This window comes from Anoplopoma fimbria, unplaced genomic scaffold (genome assembly GCF_027596085.1).
Source record: "Anoplopoma fimbria isolate UVic2021 breed Golden Eagle Sablefish unplaced genomic scaffold, Afim_UVic_2022 Un_contig_12770_pilon_pilon, whole genome shotgun sequence".
Lineage (NCBI taxonomy): Eukaryota > Metazoa > Chordata > Actinopteri > Perciformes > Anoplopomatidae > Anoplopoma > Anoplopoma fimbria.
The window spans coordinates 25,001-39,330 of NW_026552678.1; the positions used below are offsets into that span (position 1 = coordinate 25,001).

The window sequence follows — 14,330 nt, forward strand, 5'->3', positions numbered from 1 at the left end:
GTAAAGGACCAACAATAGAACCCTGAGGAACCCCGCAAGTGATTATTATTGACTCTGTCACAGGAAAGATCACGACACTGTGAGTCTGCTGATGCGGAAGGAGGTTTGATCGCGCCAGACACAACAACTCTATGCAATAATGACTCTGTCAAATATATATATATATATATATATATATATATATATATATATATATTACTGCAGCTTTAACAAGAATTGATTTATCTAATACTCCAGATGTTTCTGTAGCATTGAAACAAATCAATGTGTCTCAGTCTCTGTTTATCTGATGAGAAACTGATAAAACTTCTAGTTGTTTCCAGCAGGAGGCCGTCGTCTCTCTTCTGCCAATCACTCTCTGCTTAAAAACACGGAAATGTAATCATGTAAATGTTGTCATTCTTTTGATCTAGTTGAGATGTGGTGCAGTCTATTTGTTGGTTTCAGCTCAGCGTCGTCAGTCAGATGCAGTGTCTTTGTTCACCACCAGGAGGCGCTAAAGACATATTTAAATTCTGCACATTAGAGCGAGTAAAAAATAAACGAACAAAGTTAGTTTGTTAGTAATTTGCTGCCGCTGTGAGTGAATGGTTAAACAAGTCATTTAAATTAAATCAAACTGGGACCACGAAAAATATTCAAATTTATTGATAATTGTGTCCAAACGTATGGATTAAACCAGTTCCTTTGGCTTCTCTAAGGCCAGACATGTTCAAGATCGTACAGAGATGTAGACCAAACGGATAAATTAAATCTAATTTATAAACATAATAAAACTCTAACTAATAATCATTTATACCAAACATCGATCAGCCCCAGAATGAATCAGTTCTGATGTGACATTTGGATCTTCGTGTGATGTAATTGACAGAAAAACTTCAAAATGTGAAAAGTCATATTCCTCATTTAATAACTGTTGTCAGGTGAAACATTTTTTATTTACCAAATGTCAACATTTCATTATCTCAGTAAACCAGACCGGTTTTATCTGGATGACATTTATTTAGAAAATAAAAGAAGATTAGGTCACATCCTGTGATGTCGCTGATTGGTTGATGGCATTGACACCTGAGTGAACTTTAGCCCCGCCTCCAGAAGTGAAAAGCATTCTGATTGGTCAGCTGTGAGGCAGTGACTGTGTATCATTGGTCAGTCAGTATTTTGTTAATAAGTAGGGAGAGAACTGTGTGAGAAGCTGTGAATATATCTGACATTAAACCTTGAAACGTGTTTGGGTTCCGGTTCTCTTTCAGACCTGTTCTGGGTTCTCCCTCAACTAAATGTTCTTTATTCATGTTCTTCAGTTTCAGTGTCAAAACAAAGAGAGCAGTGAGTTGTGACGATCTGTCCTGTTACTCTGAGTGGAACATCTAAACAGGATGAGCTGCAGCACAGAACCAGAAGCAGGACCAGAACCAGGACCAGGGCCAGAACCAGGACCAGGAGCAGAACCAGGACCAGAACCAGAACCAGGACCAGGACCAGGACCAGAAGCTGATGATGTGATCAACCTTCCACTTTGTTGATTTAATGATTCAGTTCAATCAGAGTTCCATAAACAAACTAAACTGAAGGTTTGTTGTCGCGTCTCCATAGAAAATGTTTTAATTTGAAAGTTAACAGGATGAACTGCTGAGAAACAACTTCCTGTTCTTTGATTTAGCTAAAATAGTTTGTGTAATCTTAAGTGGAGGGTTTGTGGTTTTAGTTTTGATTTATGGTTCTGTTTAACCATCTGGTTCCGGTTCTGGTTCCGCTCCTGGTTCTGCATTATCTCTCTGTGATTTGTAAATATATTGGAACTCATCCGTTATATATTTTTACTGTAAATGTCATCAGAGTATTTATTTAGCATGAAATTAATGTTGGTGCTATTTGATGTTTTATTTGTTTATTCTTGTTTTATTTTGGTAAATGATGACACGGTGAAACCCCGCCCCTCTCCTCCCTCCTACAAAATAAAATGCACAAACATTAATGTGTTTATGAGGAAGGACTCTCATCCTCATTATTGGTTTGTTTTTTATTAAAAAAACAAACACAATTTTTCTTTAATGACTTCAGCTCAGCAATGAATCCTCGTTAATCTAAGAATCAGACGTCACATAAAAGACAACGAATCAAATGAGAGGCAGGTGTCAGAAGTGGGCGGGGCTTCATTCTTACCTGCAGGTGAGGTACAGGTGTGTCCTCATTCTACTGTCGGTGATATTTAATCTCTGTAGAAGGAAACTTCTCACTAACATTGTGAAGCATTTTATTCTCTGTGGACCGAAGACTCTTCAATAAATCGCATCAATTTCACTTTTGATTTCTGTTTTACTGCAAAAGTTTACAATTTGTGATGAATGAGTTTGTTCTGAAGTGTAATTTAAATATCTGGGGGAAAAAAGGTTTACATATTCAAAAATAATTAAAATATATATATATATCATTTAAAATATCTAGGGCGAAAAAAACCTAATAAAAAAACAATTAAAATATTAGGAAATTACCTGAAAAAATATAAGAAATATTCCAAATTAAAACCACTAAAAAGAAATCCAGAAAACCTCTGAAAAAATAAAATAAACAAAGAGTATAAGTGAAATATCATTAAAATATCACAATAATTTCTTGAAAATGTTGGAAATATCAAATCATCATGTGCGGAAGATATTAGTAAAATATCCCCAATTTAATAATCCAGTGTTTATAATGTGTGTGATTATAAACTGCAACAGATGTCGTTCCAGCTTTGTTGTTACAGCGTGTAACTTCATCTATTTAGAAGAACTCACTTCATCACCCAAAACATATACATATATATAATAATAATAATAATTATAACTTTATTAATAAAGAATAATAATGATATATATATATATATATCATTATTATTAATAAATATAATGAAATAATGAATAGACCGATAGGACAACATTGTATTGTTATTTACAATAAATAAATAAAATAATACACTTTTATAATTTAACAGTTTTACTTTGCCAATATTTTAATTTGAAAGTCACGGGCGGAAGTTAATGACCGACCTTCCGGGGTCACGGGGTCACGGGTCACGGGGTCACGGGGTCAGCATGGCGTGGAGGAGCTGCGCGCTGCTGCTCAGACTGAGCGGAGGAGATGTTTCACGGAGCTCCGCGAGGGGACCGAGGTCAGTGACGGCCGCGGACAGAGCGCCTCCTCCGGCCTGGGTTAGGGTTAGGAGGCTCTGTTAGCTCTGCTAGCTCTGCTAGCTCTGTTAGCTCTGCTAGCTCTGCTCTGCTAGCTCTGTTAGCTCTGCTAGCTCTGTTAGCTCTGCTAGCTGCTAGCTGATAGCTCTGTTAGCTCTGCTAGCTGGTAGCTCTGTTAGCTCTGCTAGCTGCTAGCTGATAGCTCTGTTAGCTCTGCTAGCTGCTAGCTGTTAGCTCTGTTAGCTCTGCTAGCTCTGCTAGTGCTGTTAGCTCTGTAAGCTCTGTTAGTGCTGTTAGCTCTGGTAGCTCTGCTAGCTCTGCTAGCTCTGCTAGCTCTGCTAGTGCTGTTAGCTCTGCTAGCTGCTAGCTGGTAGCTCTGTTAGCTCTGCTAGCTGTTAGCTCTGGTAGCTCTGCTAGCTCTGCTAGCTCTGCTAGCTCTGCTGCTGTTAGCTCTGCTAGCTCTCTAAGCTCTGTTAGCTCCTAGCTCTGTTAGCTCTGCTAGCTCTGTAAGCTCTGTTAGTGCTGTTAGCTCTGTTAGCTCTGTTAGCTCTGCTAGCTGCTAGTGCTGTTAGCTCTGCTAGCTGCTAGCTCTGTAAGCTCTGTTAGTGCTGTTAGCTCTGGTAGCTCTGTTAGCTCTGCTAGCTCTGTTAGCTTTGTTGCTCTAGCTCTCAAAGACAGATGCACCTGGGTTTAGCAGGCTAATGTTACTTGGAAGCTAACAAAGCTAGCTAGCTTGTTTGGTTCTGTTTTGATGTGTCTGTTTAGCTTGCTGTCAGCAGGCTAATGTTAGCTTGGTAGCTAACATAGCATTTTGGTCCTCTGTTGATATGTCTTCTTAACTGGGTTTAGCCCACTAGCGTTAGCTTGGTAGCTAACAGAGCGGTTTGTTTGATTGGTTGATTGGTTGATTGGTTGATTGGTTGATTGGTTAACTGTTTGATTGGTTAATTGTGTTAATTGTTTGTTTGGTTAATTGTTTGATTGGTTAATTGTTTGATTGGTTAATTGTTTGATTGGTTAATTGTTTGATTGGTTAATTGTTTGATTGGTTAAGTGTTTGATTGGTTAATTGTTTGATTGGTTAATTGTTTGATTGGTTAACTGTTTGATTGGTTAATTGATTGATTGGTTAATTGTCACCAGGTGGCCCCACAGCTTCCAGCAGAGATGCGGCTTCAGGAAAGCCACCAAGAAACCAGAATCCAAGAAGGAGGAGCTGCTCCCCCCCCACACAGAGTCCTCGGAGGCTGTGGTCCAGCGGCGGACCCCCGCCCCCCACATGGAGCATCAGGCTCCACCCAGCTCCCCCCGCTCCTTCAGCCGGCTCCTCAGGCCGCTCGTCTTCACCGTGGGGGTAGGTGGTGGTGTTTACCTGTTGGGCGGTGGAGGTGATGTCATCGGCGATGTCACAGACGGGTGCTAACTCCATGTCAGTTTACAGGCTGCTCCTTCGGCTCGGCGGCCATCTGGCAGTACGAGTCTCTCAAGTTTCGAGTCCAGAGCTACTTCGACGAGGTCAGAGCTGATTGGCTGGAGAAGCTGCGACCTCAGAAACGAGGAGACTTCCGCAAAGAGGTGAGGAGGTCATCGCTCTCGCATCAGGATCAGGTGCTGCTGGTGTCGGGTTCAGTGTGAACGCTGAGTCACTGGTTTCTCTGATGGCATCCTGTGAACTCTGTCTTTATGTGAACAGATGTTCACACGTGATCCACCAGAGAAGAACGTCAATAATTAATCACGTTCTTCTATCATTTCTCATTTTACAGACTCTGTAAAACATCAGAGAAAATACAAAATGCTTGGAAGGTTTTCAACGATGTCTCTTATGGGACTTAATTTAAACCAGCTTAAAGTAATGCTAAGCTAAGGGATGTTACAGACACCTTGTTCTGGCTTACATCATTATGTCTGAGTGTTCAGTCCCGACACAGAGCACAAAACATATTTACAGATTCTCAGTGTTGTCATGATTATAATGATGATCACAGCCTGAGACCTGATTGGCTGTTTGTGTTCCAGATCAACCAATGGTGGAACAGCTTGAGTGAGGGTCAGAGGACGGTCACAGGTAAGAGAGCGTCCAGACAAACTACAGCACAAATATACATCCAGGGTTCTTCTCAAACTTTAGTCTAACAAACTTAATGATAATTATCTTGACCTCGCCGTCTCTGTGTTGTTGGTCTTTTTCCCAGGGATCATTGCTGCTAACGCCATAGTGTTCTGCTGTTGGAGAATACCATCTCTGCAGCGCTCTATGATCAAATACTTCACCTCCAACCCAGCCTCCAGTGAGTCTGCACTCACACTGTCACTAACTGCTGTTTCAGGTCCTCAGGATGGTGCGTTCAAGGCCCCATACTCTGATCTCGGTTCGGATAAAGATTACAAACAGATCAAACCAACAACGAGTCTGTAGCTGTTGTTGACTGGCTGTTGTCCGTGTGTGACCATTGTTGCTTGTGTCTGACTGTTGACTGTTTTTGACTGACTGTTCTCTTTGTCTGTTTCTGACAGTATTCTATTTCTGACTGTTGTCATCTTTTTCTCTGACTGACTGTCGTTTCTCTCTGAATGTTTGCTGTTTCTTACCTGACTGTTCTAACTGTTGTTGTCTGTTTCTGACTGTTGTCTGTTCCTGACTGTTGTCGTCTTCTGTTTCTGACTGTTGTCTGTTCCTGACTGTTGTCGTCTTCTGTTTCTGACTGTTTGTCTCGTAGTGTCGTCTGTTTCAGACTGTTGTCCGTCCATGGTGTTTTTCTGTTCCTGACTGTTGTCGTCTGTTCCTGGCTGTTGTCCGTCTCATGGTGTTTTTCTGTTCCTGGCTGTTCCTGACCGTCTGTTCCTGACTGTTGTCGTCTGTTTCTGACTGTTGTCGTCTGTTCCTGACTGTTGCCGTCTGTTCCTGACTGTTGCCGTCTGTTTCCTCCTGCAGACAGCGTGTGTTCTCCGATGCTTCTCTCCACCTTCAGTCACTTCTCTTTCTTCCACATGGCGGCCAACATGTACGTCCTCTGGAGCTTCTCCTCCAGCGCCGTGTCCATGCTGGGCCGAGAGCAGTTCATGGCCGTCTACCTGTCTGCAGGTAGAACACCCCCACTGCCTGACCGCCTGTCTGACCGCCTGTCTGACCGCCTGTCTGACCGCCTGTCTGCTGTAGGAGGTGGTCCGTGTCAGATAACATTGTTCTGTATATTCTATAATTCCTCCTGATCACACAGGATCAGTTCCTGTATTGATCAGTTCCTGTATTGATCCGTTCCTGTATTGATCAGTTCCTGTGTTGATCAGTTCCTGTGTTGATCAGTTCCTGTGTTGATCAGTTCCTGTGTTGATCAGTTCCTGTATTGATCCGTTCCTGTGTTGATCCGTTCCTGTATTGATCAGTTCCTGTATTGATCCGTTCCTGTGTTGATCCGTTCCTGTTACAGATTGTTGGTTTCCTTTATTTTTCAGGTGTTGTTTCTACGTTTTTCAGTTATGTGTGTAAGACGGCCACCGGGAGGTTCGGTCCGTCTCTGGGAGCCGTAAGTATTAACCAGACAAAACTCATCATTATGTCTCCTGGATAGATTTTCCTTCATCAGACCTCCCTCAGATCAATAACTGCTCACAACTCATAGATTGTAGGAAAGTCAATCTTCTTTATTTAAAGCATCAAAGGTTGAGAACACCTCTATTAGAATAATACGTAAAATATTAGTGAGAAATCTCTACAAAATATTGTCTGAAAATATTAGTAATGATTAGTAAAAATATGGGGGAATATAAGTAAAAAGTGTCAAAAACAAAAAGTATTGATAAATGATGTGAAATCCCCCACAAGGTCCAGTCTCACTCACTCTCTCTCTGTCTCTCTCTCTCTGTCTCTCTCTCTCTCAGTCTGGAGCCATCATGACCGTTCTGGCTGCCGTCTGCACCAAAATGCCAGAAGCCAAACTGGCCATCATCTTCCTCCCCATGTTCACCTTCACCGCGGCCAACGTAAGACTCGCTTCACCAGCTTACACCTGCTTCACCTGTCGGACAGACACCATTAATCTCTCTCTCTCTCTCTCTCTCTCTCTCTCTCTCCAGGCTCTAAAGGCCATCATCGCCATGGATACGGCAGGTGTGGTGATGGGATGGAAGTTCTTTGACCACGCGGCTCATTTAGGAGGAGCCTTGTTTGGAGTGTGAGTCACTGTTGATCCTTTTACTCTCCAGAGTTTTCCTCATATTCATAAATAAGTTCCCATCATGCTCTCTGTCTCCTCCAGCTGGTACATCATGTTCGGTCACGAGTTGATCTGGAAGAACCGAGAACCTTTTGTTAAACTCTGGCACGACCTGAGAACCGGAGGAGGTTCTGGTGGAGGAGGCGCTGACGGAGGAGGCGCCGTGTAGGACGCTGAAACACCGGGGCTGCTGGGAAAAAACAACATGTAAAGATGTATAAACTGTACAGACAGAGGCCGGCTCGCTGCACCATTTGGCTTCCCTAGGACGTCTGGTGATGATTCATGTTCGTATTTATAAACATAACATGAAGGACTCAGATTTATTTGTCTGTTTTTGTTCACGTTTGTTTGATTTTTAGAGACAAATAATGTCCACCGTCCAAGAAGATGTCAGGAATGAAACTTTAATAAAACTTAAAACAACAATACATGGATTAATTTAAAGGTTTATTTAAAGCCTGTCCATGATTCTGCAGAGTTCTATGATAAATATTGAAATAACATAAACACTGTATCAGGTTCTCATTAAGGTTCCCTCTGGTTCTGACTCTGAAACCAGGAGGTTCTGACTGTTTATTTATGTTTGCTGGTTTTCTTTTAAATAAATGATGTGAGGCGATGCTTTAACGACTGTTCTGTTCTTTGAGAATCAAGATGAACGTGAACCGGCTGGTTCTCTGCAGGAACACTGAACTATCCGCCTGTTTCTTCATGAAGGAAACAGTGTTCTTCTCTCCTCTGTCTGTTCTACAGCCATCTGATGATTCATAGTTTAGGTCAGACCGACTGTTTCGAGTTACTCCGACTGTTACAAGTTACTCCAACTGTTACAAGTTACTCTGATTGTTTCAAGTTACTGACATTTAAGAGTATTTGTGAATCCTGATCCGTTTGTTAAAAAGCTTTTATTCTGAAGGTTGTGATTTGGAGTTAAAGTAAAGGAGTTTTTACTTTTGTCTCCATTTAACAGTTTACTGATCTGCAAACATGAAGTCAGTTTGATAAACAGACAGTTTAAAGTCCACAAACAGTCTCACAGTCTGGTTTCTATATACAGATGTTTATCTGTGTGACTGGACCTCATAATAATAATAATGTATTCACTGTCACTAATACACACTGTGAGACAGTTAATGCACAAACAGAAACATTGATGTGCATATATAAGTATACATAAATATGAAAAGTTGATGAATTTTTTGACGTCTTCCAGATTTTTCACTTTTCATTTCATCTCTTTTCTTATATTTTTTTATCCTGTAAAAATACAAAATAATCAAGATTTTTGTTACTCAGCAGAAGAACTGTCTGTCATAAAATACAGAATTTAAACGGGTATTAAATTGCTGTCATTTATTTTATTATTTATTTAAACTCCAGTTAACTGTCCAATGAATTAGGAAGAGTGAAGGATTCAACAGGAGGAGTTATTATAAATGTTTTAATAATTATAATAATCAAATTACAACATGTCGTCCAATCGAGATTTATCATTATTACAGTTATTGTCACAAATATCATCATTGCTATTTCCATAACTCTCACAGATAAGTGACTCCTCACAAACAGGGTGGAGGTGAAACTCTGAGGTTGATGTACGTCAATAACGCTGTGTGTTCAGCGCCGGTCCGGAGGTTCATTGACCCCCATCAGACCTCAGACCAGGTCCACACTGAGACCACATGTCTCTGAAGCTGACCGGACCAACTGCTACAGAGAAGAACCGACAGCAGAGACCCAGAACCTTCAGCCTTCAGACGGTAAGAACGGAGGTCTGGTTCTTCACGGAGGACTTCAGTGATGAGGTCCGATGTCTCAGCTGGTCAGAACTACAAGTTAGAGGTCTGGTTTTTGGAGAAAAGAGACAGAAAGAGACAGAAAGCTGCTTTTACTTCCAATTTATGGACTCTGCTGGTTTCAAACTGTCACTTTATTCTCTGACATGAAGTCAAGATATGATTTACTTTGTTTTAAAGGTCAAAATGGAACAAAGGGTCATTTTAATTATTTACCAAGAAAGAAAACAGATTTTGAATCTTGAATATTTTTAATGAACATATCAGTTCATGTCTAAAATCTGGTCTTGAAACGAAATGGAAATATAGACAATATTCTATTATTTCACATTATTGTTAATAATGGTTCATGAATGCAAAACAAAGAGATCAGTTTACTGACGGGGGGCGTTAGCCTGAACTACTTCATAAAATCATGACGTGTGTTTTTAACAAACCCGTGTAAATGTGTAAAATCAGAAATCACTCATATTAATCTGTTTTTGGGGTTGTTGTTAAAGACACTCCTGTTTTAAGGTAAAAGGTTTGTGTGTGTGTGTGTGTGTGTGTGTGTGTGTGTGTGTCATGTGGTTCATAAACGTGACTTTGACGGACATATTGTTAGAGGTGTATCGGATCATAAAGGTCACAGATCGGATCAGCACGTAAGAAAACATTTATAAAATATAGCTTTTAGATCCCTGATCAGGTTTTATTTACCGATCATTAATGATCCATATTGTCAGATACAGATCCCTTTGTTGTGATTATAGCAGCTGGGCAACAAGGATTCAGACTCATTTCAACGCTCTGAAGTCAGTAAACCATCAAAAATACTAAATGATATACTTTTACTTTGTTATAGTAATTTAAATTAATAAAGAAATAAAAGATTGTATTTTTGTGGATTAAAACAGATCTCTTCATTATTAGTTTTAATGATGTATTATTATTAGAGCTAGTGTTAGGAAGTTAAACATCATAATTCATCTCTAATATCTATTTTATATTAATGTGAAAACATCTCCTTCAAACTACTGGATTTATTCTAGTTCATCACCAACACTACATTTTACAGATTACATGTGAACACATCATGATAACATTATAATTTACCTTCAGACAATACTCATTTAACTGAACAGAGCCTGAACGCATCATAATGTAACTGAACTGAACCTCCTCCTGTTGTTAGAGGTGCTGCTAACGTTACTAGCTCTCCTCCTGTTAGCCGTTAGCGGTGCTGCTAACGTTACTAGCTCTCCTCCTGTTAGCGGTGCTGCTAACGTTACTAGCTCTCCTCCTGCTAACGTTACGGTGCTGCTAACGCTCTCCTCCTGTTAGCGGTGCTGCTAACGTTACTAGCTCTCCTCCTGTTAGCCGTTAGCGGTGCTGCTAACGTTACTAGCTCTCCTGTTGGTTTAAACACAGATTGGTTGTTCACAATGTAACATTATCAGAGATCAGAGACTAGAGAAGCATAAATGAAGTCCTGATCTCATATTTTACTGAATATTGGAGGATAACGATCGTCAGTAAAACTTTATTTACACTGTGGTGGTTAACGTTAAACTGTGGATTTAATCCTTAAGGGGGATCAGTAAGATCAGGGATCAATAACGGTCCGTTACAACACTATATATTAGCATGTAAAATGAAAAAACAAAGGATCCAGAACAGAACCCTGGGGAACCCCACCTGTGATTATTGACAAATGTGCTTGTTGTAGGTGCAGGTGTCTCCAGGAGTCTCCAGGTGTCTCCAGGTCTCTCCAGGTGTGCACGGTGACGCTGAGCAGCATGGCGGTGGGCCTGCAGGTTGTGGGTCTGGTCCTGGGCGTGGTGTCCTGGTGTCTGCAGTCCAGCTGCACCTCCTCTCAGGTGTGGAAGGTGAGGAGTCAGATGGAGTCGGTCAGCAGCAGTCAGTGGCAGTTTGAAGGTCTGTGGATGAGCTGCGCCGCCACGTCGCTGGGTTCCCTTCAGTGCAGCCGGTTCAAGACGGTTCTGGGACTGCCGGGTGAGTACCGATCCCATCCATGAATTATATTATATTAATATATAAAGGTTGTCAGAACACAGTGCTACTCTGTAAACGTTAACGTCCACCATCTCTGATAAAAACATTAATAAACTCTTTTAAAACATGTTTTACATTTACATGTTTACAAAACCAGTTTGAATAAAACTTTATTGAGCTCCTCACACCAGACTGTGGTTGTGTTCTTGGTCCTGGTCTCCAGCTCACCTGCAGGCCTGCAGGGCTCTGATGATCCTGTCCCTGCTGGTCGGTCTGGCCGCCGCCATCGTCTCCGTTCTGGGACTCAAGTGCACCAAGATCGGCAGAACCCCGGATCACGTCAAGGACCAGATCGCCCTGAGCGGAGGAGTCCTCTTCATCCTGTCCGGTACGTCAGGAAGGGGTTCAACTAATGTCCTCATGTCTTCATGTTCTCATGTCCTCATGTCTTCATATCTTCATGTCTTCATGTCCTCATGTCATCATTCAATTAAATTCAATTCAGTTTATTTTGTATAGCCCAAAATCACAAATTACAAATTTGCCTCAGAGGGCTTTACAATCTGTGCACATGCGACATCCTCTGTCCTTACACCCTCACATCCTCTGTCCTTACACCCTCACATCCTCTGTCCTTAGACCCTCACATCCTCTGTCCTTACACCCTCACATCCTCTGTCCTTCCCTCACATCCTCTGTCCTTAGACCCTCACATCCTCTGTCCTTACACCCTCACCTCCTCTGTCCTTAGACCCTCACATCCTCTGTCCTTACACCCTCACATCCTCTGTCCTTCCCTCACATCCTCTGTCCTTACACCCTCACCTCCTCTGTCCTTAGACCCTCACATCCTCTGTCCTTACACCCTCACATCCTCTGTCCTTCCCTCACATCCTCTGTCCTTACACCCTCACCTCCTCTGTCCTTAGACCCTCACATCCTCTGTCCTTACACCCTCACATCCTCTGTCCTTAGACCCTCACATCCTCTGTCCTTACACCCTCACATCCTCTGTCCTTCCCTCACATCCTCTGTCCTTAGACCCTCACATCCTCTGTCCTTACACCCTCACCTCCTCTGTCCTTAGACCCTCACATCCTCTGTCCTTACACCCTCACATCCTCTGTCCTTCCCTCACATCCTCTGTCCTTACACCCTCACATCCTCTGTCCTTAGACCCTCACATCCTCTGTCCTTACACCCTCACATCCTCTGTCCTTCCCTCACATCCTCTGTCCTTACACCCTCACCTCCTCTGTCCTTAGACCCTCACATCCTCTGTCCTTACACCCTCACCTCCTCTGTCCTTAGACCCTCACATCCTCTGTCCTTACACCCTCACCTCCTCTGTCCTTAGACCCTCACCTCCTCTGTCCTTCCCTCACATCGGCACAGGAAAAACTCCCCTAAAAACCCCTTTAACAGGGAGAAAAAAGGAAGAAACCTCTGGGAGAACGACAGAGGAGGGATCCTTCTCCAGGATGGACAGAAGTCAATAGATGTCATGTGTACAGAATGAACAGCATAACAGAGATACAACACATTCAATGTATATGACATAAATGATTCATATAATAAGAGTAGTAAGCAGAGTAACCAAGGAAACAATAAGACTACTTATAAAAGCAGCAATGACTATAGTAGAATTTAAATAATGAAATAGGGAATAATAATAGTAATGTGACTAATAATAATAATAATAATAATAATAATAATAATAATAATAATAATGGTAGTAGCAGTGGGTGTCAGCAGGGCCTCAGCAGGAGGCACGACCACGGTCCAGATATAACCCTGATTCATGGGAACCTGCGAGGCGAGAAAGCACAAAAACTCCGGGGAAGAAGCAAAGTCAGTAATGTGCATAAATAGGAGATTAATACATAAAGATGGAGGGACACTCATGTCCTCATGTTGTCATGTCTACATGTCCTCATGTCTTCATGTCTTCATGTCCTCATGTCTTCATATCTTCATATCTTCATGTCCTCATGTCCTCATGTCCTCATGTCTTCATATCTTCATGTCCTCATGTCTTCATATCTTCATATCTTCATGTCCTCATGTCTTCATATCTTCATGTCTTCATGTCATGTCCTCATATCTTAATGACTGCTCCTCCTCAGGTGTCTTCACTCTGACTGCAGTGTCCTGGTATGCTGCCAGAGTCATCCAGGACTTCTACGACCCTCTGTATGGAGGGGTCAGGTCAGTCGCTCTCAACACATGTCACATATGATGTGTTCAAGGACCGTCTTAAAGATGAAAATCTGATGATCATGACGGTTTTTACAGCTTCTGGCTTTGTTATATAACGTTGTAGTTTTGGTGATTGTTTGAATAAAACATGCTTTTCCTTTTGGGGTTCAGATGGTTAATTATTGCTTAACGTTGTAGTACTTAAAATCCAGTCAATGTATTTTGTGTCACTTTGTTGCCAGATTTCTTTAAGAAATCCCATTTTTTTCCGGGTGTCTAATGTGAGTCATGTGATGTGAGTCACTTCCTGCCGCTGACTCTGAGTGTTCTGGTGCTGTAGGTTCGAGCTGGGTACTGGTCTGTATCTGGGCTGGGCGGCCTCCTGTCTGGCCATACTGGGAGGGTCTTTGCTCTGCTGCTCCTGCAGGAGGACTTCCTCTGCTGCCTCTGCACGGTACGCACCACGCGGTACACAGCACACGTTACACACCACACGGTACGCAGCACACGGTACGCAGCACACGTTACACACCACGCGGTACGCAGCACGCGGTACGTTCCTGTAGAGGACCGTGGGCCTGGACACAGGACACCTGGTTGGGTCTCGCTTTCATTTACCAAATAATGAAACAGCTTAACAGATGATGGTTTGCAGTAATCTCTCTTTCTGATTGTCGTCTATCTTTTGTAAATGAGAGATCTCCCGTTTTCTTCTGCAGGCAGTTTTCATATAACTTCTCCTCTACGAGTCAAGGACAGAAGATCTACAGAGCAGCTCCGGCCTCAGACAGCAGCAGCTCCAAAGCTTACGTCTAGACCGACCAACAGTCTGATTCCAGATCAGCTTGTCGGGTTAAAAGACTCCTCTGCACTTTTTTTAACTAAAGGAGTTTTATTGTCAATGGAACATGCTTTAATTAACGCCTACATCTTTTTTATCAGGTCAG

The 14,330-nt window shown here is 42.1% G+C and overlaps 2 protein-coding genes across 4 annotated transcripts; both read left to right on the forward strand.

Annotated features, from left to right (window-relative positions):
- Positions 1–3,042: 3,042 nt before the first annotated feature.
- Positions 3,043–8,019, forward strand: LOC129116158 (presenilins-associated rhomboid-like protein, mitochondrial). Its single transcript, XM_054627192.1, has 10 exons — positions 3,043–3,154; positions 4,317–4,527; positions 4,608–4,748; positions 5,193–5,241; positions 5,369–5,464; positions 6,109–6,258; positions 6,630–6,700; positions 7,056–7,157; positions 7,251–7,348; positions 7,433–8,019. The coding sequence occupies exons 1-10, from the start codon at positions 3,078–3,080 to the stop codon at positions 7,557–7,559; spliced, it is 1,122 nt and encodes a 373-aa protein (XP_054483167.1). The 5' UTR covers positions 3,043–3,077; the 3' UTR covers positions 7,560–8,019.
- Positions 8,020–9,033: 1,014 nt separating this feature from the next.
- Positions 9,034–14,330, forward strand: LOC129116156 (claudin-1-like). 3 transcript variants are annotated; one of them, XM_054627189.1, is made up of 6 exons: positions 9,034–9,153; positions 10,914–11,184; positions 11,408–11,572; positions 13,311–13,392; positions 13,724–13,837; positions 14,103–14,330. In XM_054627189.1, exons 1-6 carry the CDS (start codon positions 9,076–9,078, stop codon positions 14,197–14,199), a joined length of 807 nt encoding a protein of 268 aa, XP_054483164.1. In that variant the 5' UTR covers positions 9,034–9,075; the 3' UTR covers positions 14,200–14,330. The 3 variants fall into 3 exon arrangements, with proteins under 3 accessions (XP_054483164.1, XP_054483166.1, XP_054483165.1); XM_054627191.1 differs by having other exon boundaries at positions 9,064–9,153; positions 10,898–11,184; XM_054627190.1 differs by having other exon boundaries at positions 9,064–9,153; positions 10,904–11,184.